The 22,370-nt window shown below is 45.5% G+C and overlaps 2 protein-coding genes across 2 annotated transcripts in view; both read left to right on the top strand.

Annotated features, from left to right (window-relative positions):
* LOC115464528 overlaps positions 1-19,146 on the top strand; it is a 61,845-nt gene extending 42,699 nt beyond the window's left edge. Inside the window, exons 10-11 of the mRNA XM_030194895.1 lie at positions 2,748-2,861; positions 18,761-19,146. Of these exons, the coding sequence (XP_030050755.1) occupies positions 2,748-2,861; positions 18,761-18,825 (179 nt within the window). The 3' untranslated portion in view covers positions 18,826-19,146. The remainder of the gene's footprint in view (positions 1-2,747; positions 2,862-18,760) is intronic.
* On the top strand, positions 18,827-21,143 carry LOC115466411 (gastrula zinc finger protein XlCGF26.1-like). The gene has a single exon (XM_030197615.1). It carries the CDS (start codon positions 19,180-19,182, stop codon positions 20,725-20,727), a length of 1,548 nt encoding a protein of 515 aa, XP_030053475.1. The 5' UTR covers positions 18,827-19,179; the 3' UTR covers positions 20,728-21,143.
* The last annotated feature ends 1,227 nt before the right edge of the window (positions 21,144-22,370 follow it).

Raw genomic sequence — 22,370 nt, 5'->3', positions numbered from 1 at the left:
TGTAAACCATATTAACCCATCAGATAAGGGTTCAAAAGTAAGACAGTGAAATGTAGGGATTTCTATAGTATCGATCTCACCCTCTTGATCGACAGGAAAAAGCAGATCTATCTTATTTCTTTGTTCTTTAGTTAATGGTATTATTCTTATATCTTGTCCTAAAAGTACTGCTTGATATTTTCCAAATCTAGTGGCTGTCAATGCCGTCTGGCTAGGGCTCAACAGCGTTTTAATCGTGTGGTTGGTATGTATTACAATAGGAACAAAAGGCATTTGTGCTCTCCATTTGCCTACTGCTGCCACAATAGCTGTCAATAACTTTGGTATTTCTTTCATTCCCTTTTCCACATGATTAAAAGAGCCTGATAAAAAAGCTACTGGTGTATTTACTTCATTATTTTGATTAATCATAGCTGCCCAACTTTGAGAAATACTGATACCTGATGCTGCACATAAAGCTTTAAAATCCCCAATAGTCAATTGAGTTCCTGCTTTTGTCAAATTCTGTACATCCTCAAGTGATGTAGGTCCTCCCTTGTCACGGGGGAAGGGGAGATGTTTAACTTCCAACAGGTTTTTAGTAACTCCCCACATTTGATTTTATCCATTCTCACAAGCTCTGCAGCTACATGGGTTTCCCTAAAAATTGCCTTTGACGGTCTGGGTGTCAATTTGAACAGGATTACCTTTGGTTTTTGTTGAGGGACTAACCTGTAACCGTCCCTCAGCCTCAAATTATGTTGACAAATCATATTGTTCAGAGGTTATTAGAGATTTTAAATCACCTCTTTCACCTATTAGCCCTACACACAAAACTAGCTAGGACTGTGACTAATTCAAACCAGATGATCTCTTAACACTGCAGGAATCTCACTTAAAAAAGGGTCAGACAAAGTTAAATTGCAAAGACATTCCACATAGAGAACTAGAACTTATTAATTAAACAGAATAACACATATTTTAAAATAAACAGAGATCACCTTATAAGACAAAATCAAACTTATTTAAATCTAATCTAAAACAATCTTTTAAAAGGAACAAAACAAATTTCAGTTCTTCCTGACCTTTCTAACCTGTACACCCGAGAAATCAAAACCAGATGACATTCCTCAACCTTCAGGCTGAACCAAAGGCTGCTTTTCCTGTTCTTGCTGTATTTTTTCAAACGATCCATACTGAGACCAGCTCAAAAAAGAATCCTTTGCATCATATTTGATCCATTTCTCATGTGTCTCTTCAATCTGTTTTTTTTCTAATGGGAATAATTCTATGACATGCTGCAAAGGAGTACATTTTTTTTGACTATCTAAATCTAAATACAAAGTAAATACAGGAGTTTCTTTCTTCTCTGCCCCTTTCCCTTCCATTTTATTCTGACTATTACAATTTCTCCTATAGAGCCACAACCTACAAAAATATACTAATGCACCTAAACAAAGAAAATATACAAAAAAGAAAACTACAAAGCTAAACAAATATACCACTAATAAGTCCACAATGTAAGCTTACTCACGCGTCTTCTTATTTCTTTTTAGCAAGCCCAGGAGTCGTCACCCGTATGTCCACTTCAGTAGGTTGATCACTCCTACTTCCGTGGTGCACAGAAATCAGGCTTAAACAACGCTTGCTCTCACAATCCAATCCTGTAAAAAACTTTGTTAACAACAAACACTTAATTTGTCATTCGTCTCGCCTTCTCTTTTCCGTGTGCGGCATAAATCTTCTGTCCTTCCGCGGTCGCCACTTTTGTAGAAAAGGCCAGACGAATTTCCTATTTAATATAAAAAGTTTATTCACTTTTTTAGTTTACAAACTGAATACCATTAATTGGGTATTCAGGAAGCATTTCTTTTATAAGCAATATAAACAAGCAATGTACAAGAGAAATCAGAATGCTATATACAGAATGCTTAAGGCAAAAGAGTCAAAATGCTTACTGCTCAGATCTCTCATTGGTCTTATATAGCATTTTTCTTTGGCATCTGACTATACAACATCCCTGTGCAAGTCTCTGAATACCACAACGCTGTTAATCATAGAACATGCCGCATCTGCTTTCCCTTATCCCACAGACTTTCTGGAGCCGTGCCTTTGGCCGATGTTTTAATGCCCTTTTCTCATGCCTCAGGAGATTTAGTTTAGTGTTAAAACAGCTTGTTGTAATCATGGAGCTTTCCACTCCCCTTCTTTCATGCTTTTATTCAACAGCGTTCAATCGACGCTCGTTATATCGCGTCATGAGTGTATTTCTAAAGATCTTATAAAAAGGTTGACATCATAATTTAGTTGGTGACAAGTTCAATCTAACTGGACCCTATCCTGGAAATGGCTTCTTTCTTGTATCATATAAACACATGTCAAAGAATGCAAATCTCTTCAAGGGGTATATAAAGTTATAAAATGTTTTTTATAGGCTGGATCTATCCCATTCAGTATTTTAAAAACCAGGAACATTAATTTAAATAAAGAAGCCAGTGTAAGATGTACAAAAATGGAGTGACTGTGTTCATTTTTGAACTCCTAAGAAATATTTTGCACAACACTGTGAACTGGAGGGAAAAGTAAACATGAACGACCCCAGCACAAATAAGTGAATGCTTTGGAGTTAAAGGGCTTTGCATTTTCAGATCACAGGAGATGGGTCTTTAAAATCAAAGATGTGGAAACTAAATCTTGTGTTAGAAAGTAGATTTTATCGGGGTTCGCTGAATACTCCTAGACAAGACATGTTTATTTTCTCATCACAGGCTTCCCCACTGTAACATCTGTGTTCTCATTGAGCATTAAACAAGAGGAAGATCTCCCCTTCATGGATCATCCTGAATCAGAGACATCTGAACAGATTTACTCTCCTGTAACAGGCAAGTATAACATTTACTTTTTATATTATTTATTATTAATGTTTATAAAACTGCCTTATGGACTCCAGATAAAAGATAGATCACAGAACACGAAACAAAAATATTATCCAACAAGTACAGTATAATAAACTCTATAAAGAACAGAAAGACCAAGAAAATAAAATCTGTAAAATCCATGTAACAGTTACCAGAAAACAAAACTGATTCAACAGAAACAATAAAAGGAAATTCTATAGAGGTGAAGGCAGATGAGAACAATCAGGTCTTACTAAAGTGCAGTAAGATTTTGCACTTAGAGCATTTCTTACAGATTACCCCAGCTTTCTGGAAAGCCAGCTTCAGTGGTACTGCCACCCTCTACCCACTGGCTACAATTTTCCTTTCTTTGTTGCACTTCAGAGGTAGTGCTAGCCAATGGATCCAGAGAGACTGTGTGCTCATTGCGCGAGTATTCGTGGATTGGGGTACCAAGCCTGGATACAGAGAAGTAGGCATGATGAAAAACATGCTGGTACCAATGCTGTGTGGGACTGACATGGGTCCAACAAACAGTGGAGGAGTGGCCTAGTGGTTAGGGTGGTGGACTTTGGTCCTGAGAAACTGAGTTCAATTCCCACTTCAGGCACAGGCACTCCTTGTGACTCTGGGCAAGTCACTTAACTCTCCATTGCCCCAGGTACAAATAAGTACCAGTATACAATATGTAAGCTGCATTGAGCCTGCCATGAGTGGGAAAGCACAGGGTACAAATGTAACAAAAAAAAAAAAAACCCTTGATAGCAGAATATAAGGTCCGTGTAATAGTAACAGCCTCTTCTCTCCTTCTGTGCTTTTTACCATGTATCCCCTCTCTCACTCCTCTCTGTGTCCCTTTCCATACAGCCTCTTCTCGCTTTCTCCCCTCTATGTTTTTTCTCTCTCTCTCTCTCTATGCTGCCTCTTCTCTCTCTCTAGTTCTCTCACTGTGCCCCCTGCTATGCAGCCTCTTCACATTTTCTCTCTCTCTCTCTCCCCCTCTCCACTTCCATGCTTATTTATTTCTAAAATTTATAGCCTGCTGCTAATGAAATACAGATATAATTATTGACAGAAATTACATGTTCAAACATAAAACAAATAAGAATAGCAGAACAGACAATAATTCTAGCCCATGATTCACATCCTAACTAGAGCTAAAAGACCTTTGGAATAATACAGTTTTTAAAGCTTTCTTAAATTCGGGCCAGGGCCGTGCTAACACTGTAAGCGAGGTAAGCATGGCAGGGGGGCGCTTCCCTCTGGGGGGCGCCGCCGCACCATGCTCACCTCGCTCGCCCTCCCGCAACATCCCTTTTCTTTTCTTTCTTTTTTCTTTTTAAATTTACCTCCGTGGTGGCGGTTCCGGCAGCGCAGCGTCAGGGAAGGAGGCGGCGCTCCCGACGTCTCTAGCCTTCCCTTCGCTGTGTTCCGCCTTCTTCTGACGTCAAGGATGACGTCAGAAGAAGGCGGAACACAGCGAAGGGAAGGCTAGATGTCGGGAGCGCCGCCTCCTTCCCTGACGCTGCGCTGCCGGAACCGCCACCACGGAGGTAAATTTAAAAAGAAAAAAAAAGAAAAGGGATGTTGGGGGGAGAGAAGAGGGCGGGCAGTTGAACAATGGGAGCGGGAGGGCAGGGGAGAAACGAGAGCATGGATGCGAAGGGGGGGCATAGATGCGAAGGGGGGGGGGAGAAGAGGGCGGGCCAGGCTGGGACATGGGAGCGAGAGGAGAGAGAGGAGCATGGATGCGAGGGGGGGTCATGGAAGGGAGAGAGGGGAATTGCTGGATAGGGATTAATGGAGGGGGCAGGGGACAGAGAAGCATGGATGGGCATGGATTGGGAGGGCAGGGCTCAGGTAGAGAGGGGAATTGCTGGAAAGGGATGAATGGAGGGGGCAGGGGACAGAGGAGCATGGATGGGCATGGATTGGGAGGGCAGGGCTCAGGGAGAGAGGGGAATTGCTGGATAGGGATGAATGGAGGGGACAGATGGGCATGGATGATATGGATTGCAGGGCAGGGCTCAGGGAGAGAGGGGAATTGCTGGATAGGGATGAATGGAGGGGGCAGGTGACAGAGGAGCATGGATGGGCATGGATTGGGAGGGCAGGGCTCAGGGAGAGGGGAATTGCTGGATAGGGATGAATGGAGGGGACAGATGGACATGGATGGATATGGATTGCAGGGCAGGCCTCAGGCAGAGAGGGGAATTGCTGGAAAGGGATGAATGGAGGGGGCAGGGGACAGAGGAGCATGGATGGGCATGGATTGGGAGGGCAGGGCTCAGGGAGAGGGGAATTGCTGGATAGGGATGAATGGAGGGGACAGATGGACATGGATGGATATGGATTGCAGGGCAGGCCTCAGGGAGAGAGGGGAATTGCTGGATAGGGATGAATGGAGGGGACAGATGGGCATGGATGATATGGATTGCAGGGCAGGGCTCAGGGAGAGAGGGGAATTGCTGGATAGGGATGAATGGAGGGGGCAGGTGACAGAGGAGCATGGATGGGCATGGATTGGGAGGGCAGGGCTCAGGGAGAGAGGAGAATTGCTGGAAAGGGATGAATGGAGGGGGCAGGGGACAGAGGAGCATGGATGGGCATGGATTGGGAGGGCAGGGCTCAGGGAGAGAGGAGAAATTGCTGGACATAGAGGGGAGGGAAGAGAGATGAAGGAGATGAAATGAGGGAAAAGGAAGAGAGGAGAAAAACTGCACATGGATGAAGAAAATAGGCAGAAGCTGAGGACCAGAAATGAAGAAGAAAGGAGAAAAGGAAAGAAATAAATGGAAAGGAAGCACTGGAAACGGAGTTAAGAGGACAGATAGCAGCAGAATCAGATACTGGGCCAGCATGATCAGAAAAAGAAAGTCAACAGACAACAAAGGTAGAAAAAAATAATTTTATTTTCATTTTAGTGTTTGGAATATGTCCACTTTGAGAATTTACATCTGCTATCTTATTTTGCAATGTATAGCAATTTGTTTCTAAGAATATTGCTGACAATTCCTGTCAGTGTGGCAAGTGGTGAGCGATCATTTTCACGGGGGGGGGGGGGGGGGGGGGGGGGCGCCGCCGCCACCGCCACCGCCACCAACTGATAGTCTGCAGGGGGGGCGCCAACTGATAGGCTGCAGGGGGGCGCCAGAGACCCTAGGCACGGCCCTGATTCGGGCAACTTCTCAGAGCTCTCAATTCAGGGGGAGAGAATTCCAAAGCTTCAGCCCAATAATACAGAAAATAGAATTTCTATATTCATCAAGATAAATCGACTTAAAAGATGGAATATTCAAAAGATTACTAGGGGACGATCTCAATGATCGTTTGATGCAAATGTAGCTAGATGTAGTAACAGGTAAAACCTTATTGATCATCACTTGAAAAACTAACAATAAAATCTTGTACTAAAATCTAAAATGTACTGGTAACCATTGTAAAGAAACCAACTCAGGAGTACTGGTCTGAAAACACCTTAACCCTAGCAAAACCTACACAACAACATTCTGGGCAGCTTGAAGAGAACGTACAACATTTTTTGGTAAATCAATATACAACTCATTACAATAATTGAAGTGTGGTATCATTATACTTTTGACAAAGATCATCTTTTAAACATTTACTAAGCTTCAGTTTAAAAAAAAAAAGACAGTACTAATTAGTTTAGAAACCTGAGATTTTGTACTCAAAACTAGGTCTAAAATCGCGTCCAATGACCGAATGTTTGTACTAAACAATATTTCTACTCCATCATAAAAGATTTGTGCATATTTTCCATTGGAAACCTGGACATCAAAATTACTTGAGTTTTGGACATATCTAAACCAAGACAGTTCACACTCAACCATTGCTTAATGGTTTTTAATTAGAGACCTAACAATTTAATCCACCACAGAAGTCTCAATTTTAAAGAAGAATTGTATATCATCAGCGTAAATTCTATAGAAAAGACCCAGTCCCTTCAGCAAAATGCATAAAGAAAGATCAAAATTGCTGAAAGGGCAGACCCTTGGGGCATTCCAGTCATTAACTTTATTATCGCAGATCCATACGATCATTTAACAACACAAAAACTCCGTTCACTCCAGAAAAGAGGAAAACTATCTCCCAACCACCCCAGTAATACCGATGGAACTCAAGCTTTGCAAAAGTAGTGTGTGGCACAGTGAATCAAACACCGCAGATATATCTAAGGAGACTCAAATAAGAAGTCCAGTTGTCAAAACCTGCTCTTATAACATGCGTCATCGAAAGCAGCAAAGTTTTGGTGTCATGCTCACATCTGAAGACAAATTGAGATTTAAAACATCCACCAATTCAAGCAACACAGCTTTTTCAATCACCTTAGCTATAAAAGGAAGTGGTAAGATAGGTCTCAAATTCTCAGCGTTGGTATTATCCAGTTTAACATTTTTTATCAATGACATTACTGATGCATTTTTTAAGGAATCGGGTAAAGAACCTTCCTCCAAAGACTATTGACTAAGTGAACCATGAAATCAGTGGTCAGGGTGCCTGATGCTAGGGTCAACGCTCAAGAAAAAGATCTGGATGTCGTCATAGATAATGCGCTGAAATCTTCTATTCAGTGTGTGGCGGCAGCCAAAAAAGCAAATAGGATGCTAGGAATTATTAGGAAAGGGATGGTGAATAAGACAAAAAATACTATAATGCCTTTGTATCGCTCCATGGTGCGTCCGCACCTTGAGTATTGCGTTCAGTTCTGGTCGCCATATCTGAAAAAAGATATAGTGGAATTAGAAAAGGTTCAAAGAAAAGCGACTAAAATGATAAAAGGGATGGAACTCCTCTCATGTGAGGAAAGGCTAAAGAGATTAGGGCTCTTCAGCTTGGAAAAGAGACGGATGAGGGGAGATATGATTGAGGTCTACAAAATCCTGAGTGGTGTAGAACGAGTAGAAGTAAATCGATTTTTTACTTGTTCCAAAAGTACAAAGACTAAGGGACACTCGAGGAAGTTAACATGGAAATACTTTTAAAACAAATAGGAGGAAATATTTTTTCATAGAACGAATAGTTAAACTCTGGAACTCTTTGCCGGAGGATGTGGTAACAGCGGTTAACGTATCTGAGTTTAAAAAAAGTTTGGACAAATTCCTGGAGGAAAAGTTCATAGTCTGCTATTGAGGCAGACAATGGAAGCAGCTCCTTGCCCTGGGATTTGTAGTATGGAGTGTTGCTACGATTTGGGTTTCTGCCAGGTACTTGTGACCTGGCTTGGCCACTGTTCAGAAAACAGGATACTGGGCTAGATGGACCATTGATCTGACCCAGTATGGCTACTCTTATGTTCTAACAAAACCATTACAAAGATCAAAAGCAGAGCTTGTTATTACTTCTACACTATAATTTTTACTATTTACTCTAGAAAATTCACTCCAAAATTCTTCACTGTACAAAACAGAATCACATAACCTCTCTGTAGTCTCTTCACTCTCTCTCTCTCTCTCTGTCCCCTGCCATTAAGCTTCTTCTCTCTCTCTTTGTCTGTCTCCTGTCTCTCTCTCTCTCTCTCTCTAACTGTTCCATTCAGCCTCTTCACACTGTCTATCTATCTCTCTGCCTCCTTCCATGCTGCCTCTTCACTCCCCCTCTCTCTATCTCTGCCCCCTGGCATGCAGCATCTTCACTCACTCACCTTCTGTGCCCTCTAACATGCTGCGCTTCTCTCTGTCTCCCTGGCCCTGTCATATAGCCTCTTTACTCTTTCTTTTTTGTTGCTTGCCATGTAGCCTCATTCTTTTTGGAAAGAGATGAGGATAAAGCGAGCTTGATAAACAAATACTTCTCTTCGGTGTTTACAGAAGAAAATCCCAGAGAAGGACCATGATTGCCTGCCGATGGTATATCTGGGAATGGCATGGATATTGCGCCATTCACAGAAGAAAGCGTTTATAAAGCTATGGGGCCGGATTGGATACATCCCAGGATATAGAGGGAGCTCAGAGAAATCCCGGCAGGACCTCTTAAGCATCTTTAGAGATGGGAAAGGTTCCATAGGATTGGCCAGGAATGGATGTGGCCCCTCTTCAGAAAAGCAGGGACAGGGAAGAAGTGGGCAACTACAGGCCAGTAAACCTCACATCAGTGGTAGGAAAAATAATGGAGTCACTGCTGAAAGAAAATATAGTTAACTTCCTAGAATCCAACGGATTGCAGGATCAGAGGCAACATGGCTTTACGAAAGGAAAATCTTGTCAAGCCAATCTGATTGATTTTTTTGACTAGGTGTCCAAAGAACTGGATGAAGGACATGCACTAGATGTAATCTATTTGGGATTTTAGCAAAGCCTTTGATACGGTTCTTCACAGAAAACTCCTGAATAAGCTGGGAGGGCTGAACTTGGGACCCAACGTGGTGAACTGGATTGGAAGCTGTTTGAGCGACAGGCAGCAGAGGGTGGTGGTAAAGGGAATCCAATTGGAGGAAAGGAAGGCGAGTAGCGGAGTGCCTCACAAATCAGTACTAGGACTATATTTGTGGGAGTCATTGCTGAAGGGTTAGAAGGAAAAGTTTGCCTTTTTTGTGGATGACACAAAGATAGCCAATAGAGTGGATAACCCTAAGGGAGTAGAAACCATGAGAAGAGATCTCCAAAAATTAGAAGAATGGTCAAAAGGTCTGGCAGTTAAACTTTAATCAATCTAGTACACACTGAGGTACCTATTAAAGTCCAGTTTCCAAAAAAACCCTCATTTTTCAAAATTACCAGGAAACCTAATTAAAAAAAAAAAGTCAACTTTGTTTCTTCTTGTATTTTCATTAAATATATCCCTCCCAAAGTACTACTACCATTTAAAATTGTTCAGAATGTGATAATTGTTTTCCGAGGACAAGCAGGCTGCTTGTTCTCACTGATGGGTGACGTCCGCGGCAGCCCCTCCAATCGGAATCTTCACTAGCAAAAGCCTTTGCTAGCCCTCGCGCGCCGATGCGCACCGCGCATGCGCGGCCGTCTTCCCGCCCGAAACCGGCTTGAGCCGGCCAGTCTTCTTTTCTCCGCGCTCGGTACGGTTGTGTTTTACCGTTCGTGCCCCGGAAAGTCGACCTCGCGCGTCGTTTTCGACATTTTTCTGTGAAAATCCAGAAATCTTTTGGATTAGCCGCTTCCGGTTTTTCCTTCCTCTACTTCGAGTTTTTTTCGCCCCGTTAAGTTTTCTTTCGTCGTCGGGGTAGGCCTTACTTAGGCCCCGGTCGAAATTTCCCTTTTTTCTGTGCCAAATTTCGCCATTTCGTCTTTCGATTTCGCCGGCGTGATTTTTCCGCCCATGACATCGAAGCCTTCCAGCGGCTTCAAGAAGTGCACCCAGTGCACCCGGGTAATCTCGCTCACTGACAGGCACGCGTCGTGTCTCCAGTGTCTGGGGGCTGGGCACCGCCCTCAGGCCTGTAGTCTGTGTTCCCTTTTGCAAAGGCGGACTCAGGTAGCGAGGTTAGCCCAGTGGAACACTTTGTTCTCGGGCTCTTCGTCGGCATCGGCACCGGGGGTATCGAGTGCATCGACGTCTTCAGCGTCCAGACCTTCAACCTCGGCGGCCAGTGCATCGAGGCATCGGCCCTCTGCATCGGCGCTGAGACATCGGATAGCTGCATCGACGTCGGTGGTACCGGGACCTCGTCTGCTGATGTCGTCGGACGGTGGTGCTTCGTCTGGAGTGCAGGTGAGGGCTGTCCATTCCCCTGCTGGTGGCGGTGAGCCTTCGGGTGGGTCTCCCCCTACCCTGAGGGCTCCTGCGGTACAGCCCCCCCGAGACCGACCCTCTTCGGTCTCGGCCCCGAGGAAGCGACGGCTGGATTCTACGTCCTCCTCGTCGGTACCGGGAAGCTCCGGTGACATGCTTCGTCCCAAGAAGTCGAAGAAGCATCGTCACCGGTCCCCTTCCCATGTCGGTACCGAGAGCTCTGGGTCGCCGAAGGAGTCGGCACCCAGCAGGCATCGACGCTGAGAGGACCGCTCACCCTCTGTTCAGGAGGTGTCGATGCGCTCCACTCTGGACAGCCCGGAACAGCCTCCACGCCCGGAACAGGTTCTGACATCGACGCCTGCATCGACCTCCATGCCTTTCTCTGCAGCCGCTCTGAACGAGAGCCTCCGGGCCGTCCTCCCAGAGATTCTGGGAGAGCTGTTGTGCCCTACCCCTCCGGTACCGGCGGTGCTTGCGCCACCGGTACCGTCGAGCGTGGCGCCGGCTGGCCCATCGCCCGAGGTGAGGTCTCCGGCGTCGGTGCCGCGTGCGGTACCGGCTGCCGTCGCCTCCCAGGAAGGCTCCCCGACTACGTCGGCGGAGGGAGCTTCGCCGATGCGGGCGAGGGAGTCTACCTCTCGACGCCCCCATCGTGGACGTGGCTCCACGGAGTCGAGTCAGGCGCGGTTGCAGACACAGGTCCGTGAACTTGTGTCTAACACCGAGGGTGAGGCCTCGTGGGAAGAGGAAGAAGACCCCAGATATTTCTCTGACGAGGAGTCTGAGGGTCTTCCTTCCAATCCCACTCCCTCTCCTGAAAGACAGCTTTCTCCTCCTGAGAGTCTGTCTTTCACTTCCTTTGTCCGGGAGATGTCTACGGCCATCCCCTTCCCGGTGGTTGTGGAGGACGAGCCCAGGGCTGAAATGTTTGAGCTCCTGGACTATCCTTCTCCACCTAAGGAAGCGTCCACTGTTCCCTTGCACCATGTCCTAAAAAGACATTGCTTGCGAACTGGACCAAACCTTTAACTAATCCCCACATCCCCAAGAAGATCGAGTCCCAGTACCGGATCCATGGGGACCCAGATCTGATGCGCACTCAGTTGCCTCATGATTCTGGAGTTGTGGATCTGGCCCTAAAGAAGGCTAAGAGTTCTAGGGAGCATGCTTCGGCGCCCCCGGGCAAGGACTCTAGAACCTTAGACTCCTTTGGGAGGAAGGCCTACCATTCTTCTATGCTCGTGGCCAAAATTCAGTCTTACCAGCTCTACACGAGCATACACATGCGGAACAATGTGCGGCAGTTGGCGGGCTTGGTTGATGCGCTCCCCCCTGAGCAAGCCAAGCCGTTTCAGGAGGTGGTCAGGCAGCTGAAGGCGTGCAGAAAATTCCTGGCCAGAGGGGTGTATGACACCTTTGATGTTGCGTCCAGGGCCGCTGCTCAAGGTGTGGTGATGCGCAGGCTCTCATGGCTGCGTGCCTCCGACCTGGAGAATAGAATCCAGCAGCGGATTGCGGACTCGCCTTGCCGTGCGGATAACATTTTTGGAGAGAAAGTCGAACAGGTGGTAGAGCAGCTCCACCAGCGGGACACCGCATTCGACAAGTTCTCCCGCCGGCAGCCTTCAGCCTCTACCTCTACAGGTAGAAGATTTTTTTGGGGGCAGGAAGACTGTTCCCTACTCTTCTGGCAAGCGTAGGTACAATCCTCCTTCTCGACAGCCTGCGGCCCAGGCTAAGCCCCAACGCGCTCGCTCTCGTCAGCAGCGTGCGACTCAGCCAGGCCCCTCGGCTCCCCAGCAAAAGCAAGGGGCGAGCTTTTGACTGGCTCCAGCAGAGCATAGCCGACATCCAAGTGTCAGTGCCGGGCGACCTGCCAGTCGGAGGGAGGTTGAAAGCTTTTCACCAAAGGTGGCCTCTTATAACCTCCGATCAGTGGGTTCTCCAAATAGTCCGGCAAGGATACACCCTCAATTTGACCTCGAAACCTCCAAATTGTCCACCGGGAGCTCAGTCTTACAGCTTCCAGCACAAGCAGGTACTTGCAGAGGAACTCTCCGCCCTTCTCAGCACCAATGCGGTCGAGCCCGTGCCATCCGGGCAAGAAGGGCTGGGATTCTATTCCAGGTACTTCCTTGTGGAAAAGAAAACAGGGGGGATGTGTCCCATCCTAGACCTAAGGGCCCTGAACAAATATCTGGTCAAAGAAAAGTTCAGGATGCTTTCCCTGGGCACCCTACTTCCCATGATTCAGGAAAACGATTGGCTATGCTCTCTGGACTTGAAGGATGCCCACACACACATCCCGATACTGCCAGCTCACAGACAGTATCTGCGATTTCAGCTGGGCACACGTCACTTCCAGTACTGTGTGCTACCCTTTGGGCTCGCCTCTGCGCCCAGGGTGTTCACAAAGTGCTTGGCTGTAGTAGCAGCGGCACTTCGCAGGCTGGGGGTGCACGTGTTCCCATATCTCGACGATTGGCTGGTGAAGAACACATCTGAGGCAGGAGCCCTGCAGTCCATGCAGATGACTATTCGCCTCCTGGAGCTACTGGGGTTTGTGATAAATTACCCAAAGTCCCATCTTCTCCCGGCACAGAGACTCGAATTCATAGGAGCTCTGCTGGATTCTCGGACGGCTCGCGCCTATCTCCCAGAGGCGAGAGCCAACAACTTGTTGTCCCTCGTCTCGCGGGTGCGAGCGTCCCAGCAGATCACAGCTCGGCAGATGTTGAGATTGCTGGGCCACATGGCCTCCACAGTTCATGTGACTCCCATGGCCCGCCTTCACATGAGATCTGCTCAATGGACCCTAGCTTCCCAGTGGTTTCAGGCTGCTGGGGATCTAGAAGACGTGATCCACCTGTCCACGAGTTTTCTCGAATCCCTGTATTGGTGGACGATTTGGTCCAATTTGACTCTGGGACGTCCTTTCCAAATTCCTCAGCCACAAAAAGTGCTGACCACGGATGCGTCTCTCCTGGGATGGGGAGCTCATGTCGATGGGCTTCACACCCAAGGAAGCTGGTCCCTCCAGGAACGCGATCTACAGATCAATCTTCTGGAGTTGCGAGCGATCTGGAACGCTCTGAAGGCTTTCAGAGATCGGCTGTCCCACCAAATTATCCAAATTCAGACGGACAACCAGGTTGCCATGTACTACATCAACAAGCAGGGGGGCACCGGATCTCGCCCCCTGTGTCAGGAAGCCGTCAGCATGTGGCTCTGGGCTCGCCGTCACGGCATGGTGCTCCAAGCCACATATCTGGCAGGCGTAAACAACAGTCTGGCCGACAGACTGAGCAGGATTATGCAACCTCACGAGTGGTCGCTCAACTCCCGAGTGGTGCGCCAGATCTTCCAAGCGTGGGGCACCCCCTTGGTGGATCTCTTCGCATCTCGAGCCAACCACAAAGTCCCTCAGTTCTGTTCCAGGCTTCAGGCCCACGGCAGACTGGCATCGGATGCCTTCCTCCTGGATTGGGGGGAGGGTCTGCTGTATGCTTATCCTCCCATACCTCTGGTGGGGAAGACTTTGTTGAAACTCAAGCAAGACCGAGGCACCATGATTCTGATTGCTCCTTTTTGGCCGCGTCAGATCTGGTTCCCTCTTCTTCTGGAGTTGTCCTCCGAAGAACCGTGGAGATTGGAGTGTTTTCCGACTCTCATCACGCAGGACGAAGGGGCTCTTCTGCATCCCAACCTCCGGTCCCTGGCTCTCACGGCCTGGATGTTGAGAGTGTAGACTTTGCCTCTTTGGGTCTGTCAGAGGGTGTCTCCCGTATCTTGCTTGCTTCCAGGAAAGATTCCACTAAGAGGAGTTACTTCTTTCTATGGAGGAGGTTTGCTGTCTGGTGTGACAGCAAGGCCCTAGATCCTCGATCTTGTCCTACACAGACCCTGCTTGAATACCTTCTGCACTTGTCTGAGTCTGGTCTCAAGACCAACTCCGTAAGGGTTCACCTTAGTGCGATTAGTGCATACCATTACCGTGTGGAAGGTAAGCCGATCTCAGGACAGCCTTTAGTTGTTCGCTTCATGAGAGGTTTGCTTTTGTCAAAGCCCCCTGTCAAGCCTCCTACAGTGTCATGGGATCTCAATGTCGTTCTCACCCAGCTGATGAAACCTCCTTTTGAGCCACTGAATTCCTGCCATCTGAAGTACTTGACCTGGAAGGTCATTTTCTTGGTGGCAGTTACTTCAGCTCGTAGAGTCAGTGAGCTTCAGGCCCTGGTAGCCCAGGCTCCTTACACCAAATTTCATCATAACAGAGTAGTCCTTCGCACTCACCCTAAGTTCCTGCCAAAGGTTGTGTCGGAGTTCCATCTGAACCAGTCAATTGTCTTGCCAACATTCTTTCCCCGTCCTCATTCCTGCCCTGCTGAACGTCAGCTGCACACATTGGACTGCAAGAGAGCATTGGCCTTCTATCTGGAGCGGACACAGCCCAACAGACAGTCCGCCCAATTGTTTGTTTCTTTTGATCCCAATAGGAGGGGAGTGGCTGTGGGGAAACGCACCATATCCAATTGGCTAGCAGATTGCATTTCCTTCACTTACGCCCAGGCGGGGCTGGCTCTTGAGGGTCATGTCACGGCTCATAATGTTAGAGCCATGGCTGCGTCGGTAGCCCACTTGAAGTCAGCCTCCATTGAAGAGATCTGCAAAGCTGCGACGTGGTCATCTGTCCACACATTCACATCTCATTACTGCCTGCAGCAGGATACCCGACGCGACAGTCGGTTTGGGCAGTCAGTTCTTCAGAACCTGTTTGGGCTTTAGGATCCAACTCCACCCCCCGAGGGCCCTGTTTGTTCTGTTCCAGGCTGCACTCTCAGTTAGTTGGTAAATTTTTTAGGTCAATCTCAGTTATATCCTCGCCGTTGCGAGGCCCAATTGATCATGGTTGTTGTTTTGAGTGAGCCTGGGGGCTAGGGATACCCCATCAGTGAGAACAAGCAGCCTGCTTGTCCTCGGAGAAAGCGAATGCTACATACCTGTAGAAGGTATTCTCCGAGGACAGCAGGCTGATTGTTCTCACAAACCCGCCCGCCTCCCCTTTGGAGTTGTGTCTTCCCTTGTCTTTGTCTTGCTACACATAAGACTGGCCGGCTCAAGCCGGTTTCGGGCGGGAAGACGGCCGCGCATGCGCGGTGCGCATCGGCGCGCGAGGGCTAGCAAAGGCTTTTGCTAGTGAAGATTCCGATTGGAGGGGCTGCCGCGGACGTCACCCATCAGTGAGAACAATCAGCCTGCTGTCCTTGGAGAATACCTTCTACAGGTATGTAGCATTCGCTTTTCAGAAGCAAGGCCCACCTAAATTTTCACCAGACTCATATGAGAGAGAAAGAAACTATCAGCTAGAGAGAGAGACCTCCATGACTTGCTGTTACTTTTACCATTGCTGCTGCCATCTCAGTGAGGCAGCTTTCCGGCAGTGATGTTCACAGGAAAGAGAATGCTGATGCTGTGCCAACTACTTGTAAACCCAAACGAAGATTTCGCGATGCAATTGGGGTTACGACTCACAGTTTGGAAACCGGTGCCTTAGAGGCTGCCTGTGCAGAAAGTGGTCTAGAGGAATCTCTAGATCTTTGTAAGGCATTTGTCTGGGCATTTTTATATGTTTGTTTTTTTTTTGAGACATTATAGTTTGGATTTGCAGGCAAGAAAGGATGAAGTACTGGATAGAGTGTGGATCATGGGTATGGCTGGCCCACCCTTGTGAAGGTCACTGCTATGGTACTTGCCACTGAATGCTAAGGAAGGAGGCATGTGATCCTAGGATTCTTTTCTTTTTTTTGTTCCTCCACAGCAGTTCAGAACCAACCCAAGGTTGTTTGTTCTGTAGACATGTGATTTTATCTACTGACTTGGTGAAGGCCATTATGGTACAATGTAAGCCACACTGAGCCTGCAAATAGGTGGGAAAATGTGGGGTACAAATGTAATAAATAAATACATTTTATTACAGAAAATGGTCTACTGGGCACATGCAGATTGGCGGTTGAAATCACAAATGAACTGGACACGTTTGTGAAAAAAAAAAAGTGACACATGAACTGTTTTTATTCTTGGTGACTTGAATCTGAGGAATATGATGGAAGGCTTGAGGGGCCACTCATCTAACTTTGTTTGTTATTAGGATACTGGCTTAAAGTGAATCTGCACAGGGCATTTATAGGCTTAATTTGAGGCTAGTGTTTTCTATCTGGCTTACAGGAGTTATGATAACATCAAATACATAGAGGGGCATAATCGAACGAAAACGTCTATCTCCATGGGCGTTTATCTCCGAGAACGGGTCCGTGAAGGGGCGGACCCAACCGTATTTTCGAAAAAAATAGACGTCCATGTTTTATTCGCCAAGTTGTGAGCTGGGCGTTTTTGCTTTTCAGCGATAATGGAAAATGAAAGCGCCCAGCTCAAAAACGAATAAATCCAAGGCATTTGTTCGTGGGAGGGGCCAGGAGTCGTAGTGCACTGGTCCCCCTAACATGCCAGGACACCAACCGGGCACCCTAGGGGGCACTTTTACAAAAACAAAACAAAAGATAAAAGAGCTCCCAGGTGCATAGCACCCTTCCCTTGTGTGTAGAGCCCCCCAAATCCCCCTCAAAACCCACTGCCCACAAGTCTACACCATTACTATAGCCCTAAGGGGTGAAGGGGGGCACCTACATGTGGGTACAGTGGGTTTGGGGGGGTTGGATGACTAAGCATTAAGCAGCACAATTGTAACAGGTAGGGGGGGGATGGGCCTGGGTCCACCTGCCTGAAGTCCACTGCACCCCCTAACAACTGCTCCAGGGACCTGCATACTGCTGCCAGGGAGGTGGGTATGACATTTGAGGGTGAAAATAAAAAGTTCTGAAACATCATTTTTTGTGGTGGGAGGGGGTTTGTGACCACTGGGGGAGTCAGGGGCGGTCATCCCCGATTCCCTCCAGTGGTCATCTGGTCATTTAGAGCACTTTTTGGGGCCTTATTCGTGGAAAAACAGGGTCCAGGAAAAGTGCCCTAAATTCTCGCTAAGAACGCATATTTTTTTTCCATTATCGGCGAAAGACACCCATCTCTGATCGCCAGATAACCACGCCCCAGTTCCGCCTTCACCACGCCTTCGACATGCCCCCATCAACTTTGTCCGCATCCGCGACGGAGTGCAGTTGAAAACGTCCAAATTCAGCTTTCGATTATACCGGTTTATTCGTTTTTGTGAGATAAACGTCTATCTCCCGATTTGGGTCACAATATAGGCGTTTTTCTATTTCGATTATAAGCAGGATAGTAACATAGTAAATGACGGCAGAAAAAGACCTGCATGGTCCATCCAGTCTGCCCAACAACATAAACTCATATGTGCTAGTTTTTTGTGTATACCTTACCTTGATTTGTACCTGTCTTTTTCAGGGCACAGACCGTATAAGTCCGCCCAGTACTATCCCCACCTCCCAACCGTCTCTGCCACCCATTCAAGGCTAAGCTCCTGAGGATCCTTTCCTTCTGAACAGGATTCCTTTTTGTTTATCCCACGCATGTTTGAATTCCGTTACCGTTTTCCTCTCCACCACCTCCCGCGGGAGGGCATTCCAAGCATCCACCACCATCTCTGTGAAAAAATACTTCCTGACATTTTTCTTGTCTGCCCCCCTTCAATCTCATTTCATGCCCTCTCATTCTACATAGCATTAGACTAAAGTAGTATAGTATAACAATAAAATATATGACTGTATAGCAATTTAAAAAAATGAGGGAAGACCAAATTTCTCCCTCTGTAAGTTAAGAGAATATTTTCAGAATATTGCATAGGCAAAATATTGGTATTTACACACAAAGTTCAGGATATCGCATTCAAAATATTTATGTGGGGTGTGAATTTGTAACTGTGAACACCTAAGGTTTGATACTCAAAGCAATTTAAGCAGGCAGGAGAGATTCCTGCGCACTTAAATCCCCCGGGCTTCCAAATTCCCACTATTCATTGGCACTAAAGCAGGCAGTACCCCTGAATATCGCATCTGACCACTCACAAAAAAGTGGGCAGGTCAGAGACGGTACAGGGGGGAGACATTTGGGAGGAGCTCAGGGTTCTGCTGTTGCCAGTACTGAATACTGGGCCGGCACCCACATAATTTTTTTTTTTCATACTCTTATTTTTTATCCAACAGATGATGGATTTAGGAATGATAGTGAAAGAGTGGGAATGTGTGATGAGCATCAGAAAGAGGAATAGAAACACGAAGATACCTCAAGAGACAACACAGATCCTTCGTCTGACTGTGAGGAAGGTAGCAGTAACATAACACCAAGCAGCATAAAAGCAATAGCCCAGAAAGGAGAAAGATTATTCAGACCAAAGAGAAACTGCAGCTATTGCCCAAAGGTTGTACAATCTGGAAGACTGAAAGGTGAGAGAGATTTTAAAAGTGCTGATATTTGGGAGAGCTGTACCACCGACTCAAATTTTATTGGACACCACATAAGCAGGCTAAGCACTGACGTTCATGATTGTCAAGGTATACTCAAGAGTGAAAGCTCTGAATGTGATAAATGTTTCAAAAGCAAAGCCTATCGGCAATTGCATGAAATGACTCATGCAGAAAAGGAACCATTTAACTATTCTAAATGTGATAAAAGTTTCAGTCAAAAGAGTAGCCTGCAAAGGCATAAAATAGCTCACACAGGACACAAACCATTTAAATGTTCACAATGTGATAAATGTTTCAGAATGATGGTCTCCCTAGATCGTCACCGATGGACTCATGCTGATGCTGGAGAGAAACCATTTAAATGTTTAGAATGTGAAAAATGTTTCAGAATGAAGTGTACTCTGACACAGCATGAAAAGATTCATATAGGAGCGAAACCATTTAAATGTTCAGAATGTGATAAATGTTTCAGAAGGAAGGGTACTCTGACAAAGCATGAACAGATTCATACAGGAGAGAAACCATTTAAATGTTCCGAATGTGATAAATATTTCAGAATAAAGAGTACACTTACACAGCATGAAAAGATTCATACAGGAGAGAAACCATTTAAATGTTCAGAATGTGATAAATGTTTCAGAATGAAGTGTACTCTGACACAGCATGAAAAGATTCATATAGGAGAGAAACCATTTAAATGTTCAGAATGTGATAAATGTTTTAGAAGGAAGAGTACTCTGACACAGCATGAAAAGATTCATACAGGAGAAAAACAATTTAAGTGCTCAGAATGCAATAAATGTTTCAGATGGAAGGCCACCTTAGATATTCACCAATGGACTCATAGAGGACAGAAACCATTTAAATGCTCAAAATGTGATAAATATTTCAGAAACAAAGCCCAGCAAAAAATTCACGAACGAATTCATGTGGGAGAGAAACCATTTAAATGCTCAGAATGTGATAAATGTTTCACATGGAAGGGTAATCTGGCACAGCATGAAAAGATTCACACAGGAGAGAAACCATTTAAATGCTCAGATTGTGATAAATATTTTAGAAGCAAAGAAAAGCTGAAAAATCATGAAAGAATTCATACTGGTGAGAAACCATTTAAATGTTCATCATGTGATAAATGTTTCAGAATGAAAAGTACTCTGGCACAGCATGAAAAGATTCATACAGGAGAGAAACCATTTAAATGTTCAGAATGTGATAAATATTTCAGAAGCAAAGAAGAGCAGAAAATTCACGAAAGAATTCATACTGGAGAGAAACCATTTAAATGTTCAGAATGTGATAAATGTTTCACATGGAAGGGTAATCTGACACAGCATGAAAAGATTCATACAGGAGAGAAACCATTTAAATGCTCAGAATGTGATAAGTGTTTCAAAAGTAAGGGCCAACTGAAAACTCATGAAAAAGTTCATACAGGAGATAAACCATTTAAATGCTCAGAATGTGATAAATGGTTTAGAAGTGTGATGGGTCTGAAATATCACCAAAGGATTCATATGGGAGAGAAACCATTCAAATGTTCAAAATGTGAGAAATGTTTTAGAAGCACAGCCCATCTGAAAACTCATGAAAGAAGTCATACGGGAGAGAAACCATTTAAATGTTCAGAATGTGATAAATGTTTCAAAATGATGGTCTCTCTAGATATTCACCGATGGACTCATACTGGAGAGAAACCGTTTTGAGTGTAGAATGTGAAAAATGTTTCAGAAGCAAGTATGATCTGACACAGCACAAAAGGAGTCATATAGGAAAGCAATTGAAATTTCACAAAACAACACAAACAATAATGTTTACATGTTCAAAATATGATAACTGTTTCAGAAGGAAGGGCCACCTAGATGTTCACTGAAGGACTCATACAGGAAAAAAACAAATGTTCATTATTTGATGTTTCAAATGCCAGATCGAGATGATACATAGAAAGATCCACCTAAAACTTCACAATTGACCCATACAGGAGAGAGAAATTAATTGCTCAGAATATGATAACTGTTTTAGAATCAAGAGAAAGCTGAAACTTCATGAAAGGACTCATACTGGAAAGTGGAGGCGTGGCCTAGTGGTTAGGGTGGTGGACTTTGGTCCTGGGGAACTGAGTTCAATTCCCACTTCAGGCACAGGCAACTCTGGGCAAGTCATTGAACCTGCTATGAGTGGGAAAGTACAGGGTACAAATGTAACAAAAAAAAAAGAAACCATTTAAATGTTCAAAAAGTGAAAAATATTTCAGAACCAAAACCCACCTAAAACTTCACCAAAGAACTCATACAGAAGAGAAACCTTTTAAATGTTCAGAATGTAATAAGTGTTTTAAAATCAAGTTTGAGGTAAAAAAAGGCATGAAAGGATTCAGACAGGAAAGCAACCATTTAATTGTTCATGCTGTGATAAATGTTTCAAAAGCAAGGGCTGCTTGAAAAAGCACAAAATGACTCAGATGGGAGAGAAATAATTTAAATATTCAGAATGTGATAAATGTTTCACAGGGAAGGGATTTCTGACACTGCATGAAGGGGGAAAAGGAAATGGGACTTGATATACCACCTGAGGTTTTTGCAACTACATTCAGAGTGGTTAACATATATTCAGGTACTTTTTTGTACCAAGGGCAATGGAAGGTTAACTGACTTGCCCAGAGTCACAAGGAGCTGCAGTGGGAATCAAACTCAGTTCCCCAGGATCAAAGCCCACTGCACTAACCACTAGGCTACTCCTCCACTCCATATATGAAACGATTCATATATGAAAGAAATTATTTAACTGTTTAGAGTATGATAAATATTTCAGAAGAAAGGTTGAGCTGAAATAGCACATGGGAGAGAAACTATTTAAAAGTTCATTATGTGATAAATGTTTCAAAAGCAAGACCAAGATGCAAATGGCATATAATGAATCATACAAGAGAGAAACATTTTAAATGTTCCTGCACGCCATTAATATTTTAAAAGCAAAATAGTTGCAGATAATACATTCATAATGACTGCGGTAGTGACCTGTCATGCCTTGACCCATCTATGGCAGGCAGTGGGCATCCGAGGCTCTCCTTCCACCTCCGGTCAGTCCTTCTGTGGAGATGGGCAACTTGAGTTGCGGTGTCCAGCATGTGCATGCCCTGGCTCAGCCTTTTTCATGGGAAAAGTCAAGGAGCGGGAAATAGATCTAGCAGTCCAGAGATAGGAGGGAACTTCGGACATTTATATACTGTTTATTGACAGAAGACTCGACACAGTACAGTGTTTCGGTCACAGGCCTGACTCAGGAATCTCTGCAAATGGTCTTTCAGATAACAATCTGCAAAAAAAACATGAAACTAGGAAATTAGAAT

Source organism: Microcaecilia unicolor, chromosome 3 (assembly GCF_901765095.1).
Source record: "Microcaecilia unicolor chromosome 3, aMicUni1.1, whole genome shotgun sequence".
In the NCBI taxonomy this organism is placed as follows: Eukaryota; Metazoa; Chordata; class Amphibia; order Gymnophiona; family Siphonopidae; genus Microcaecilia; species Microcaecilia unicolor.
This window is presented reverse-complemented; position numbering and strand designations above follow the sequence as displayed.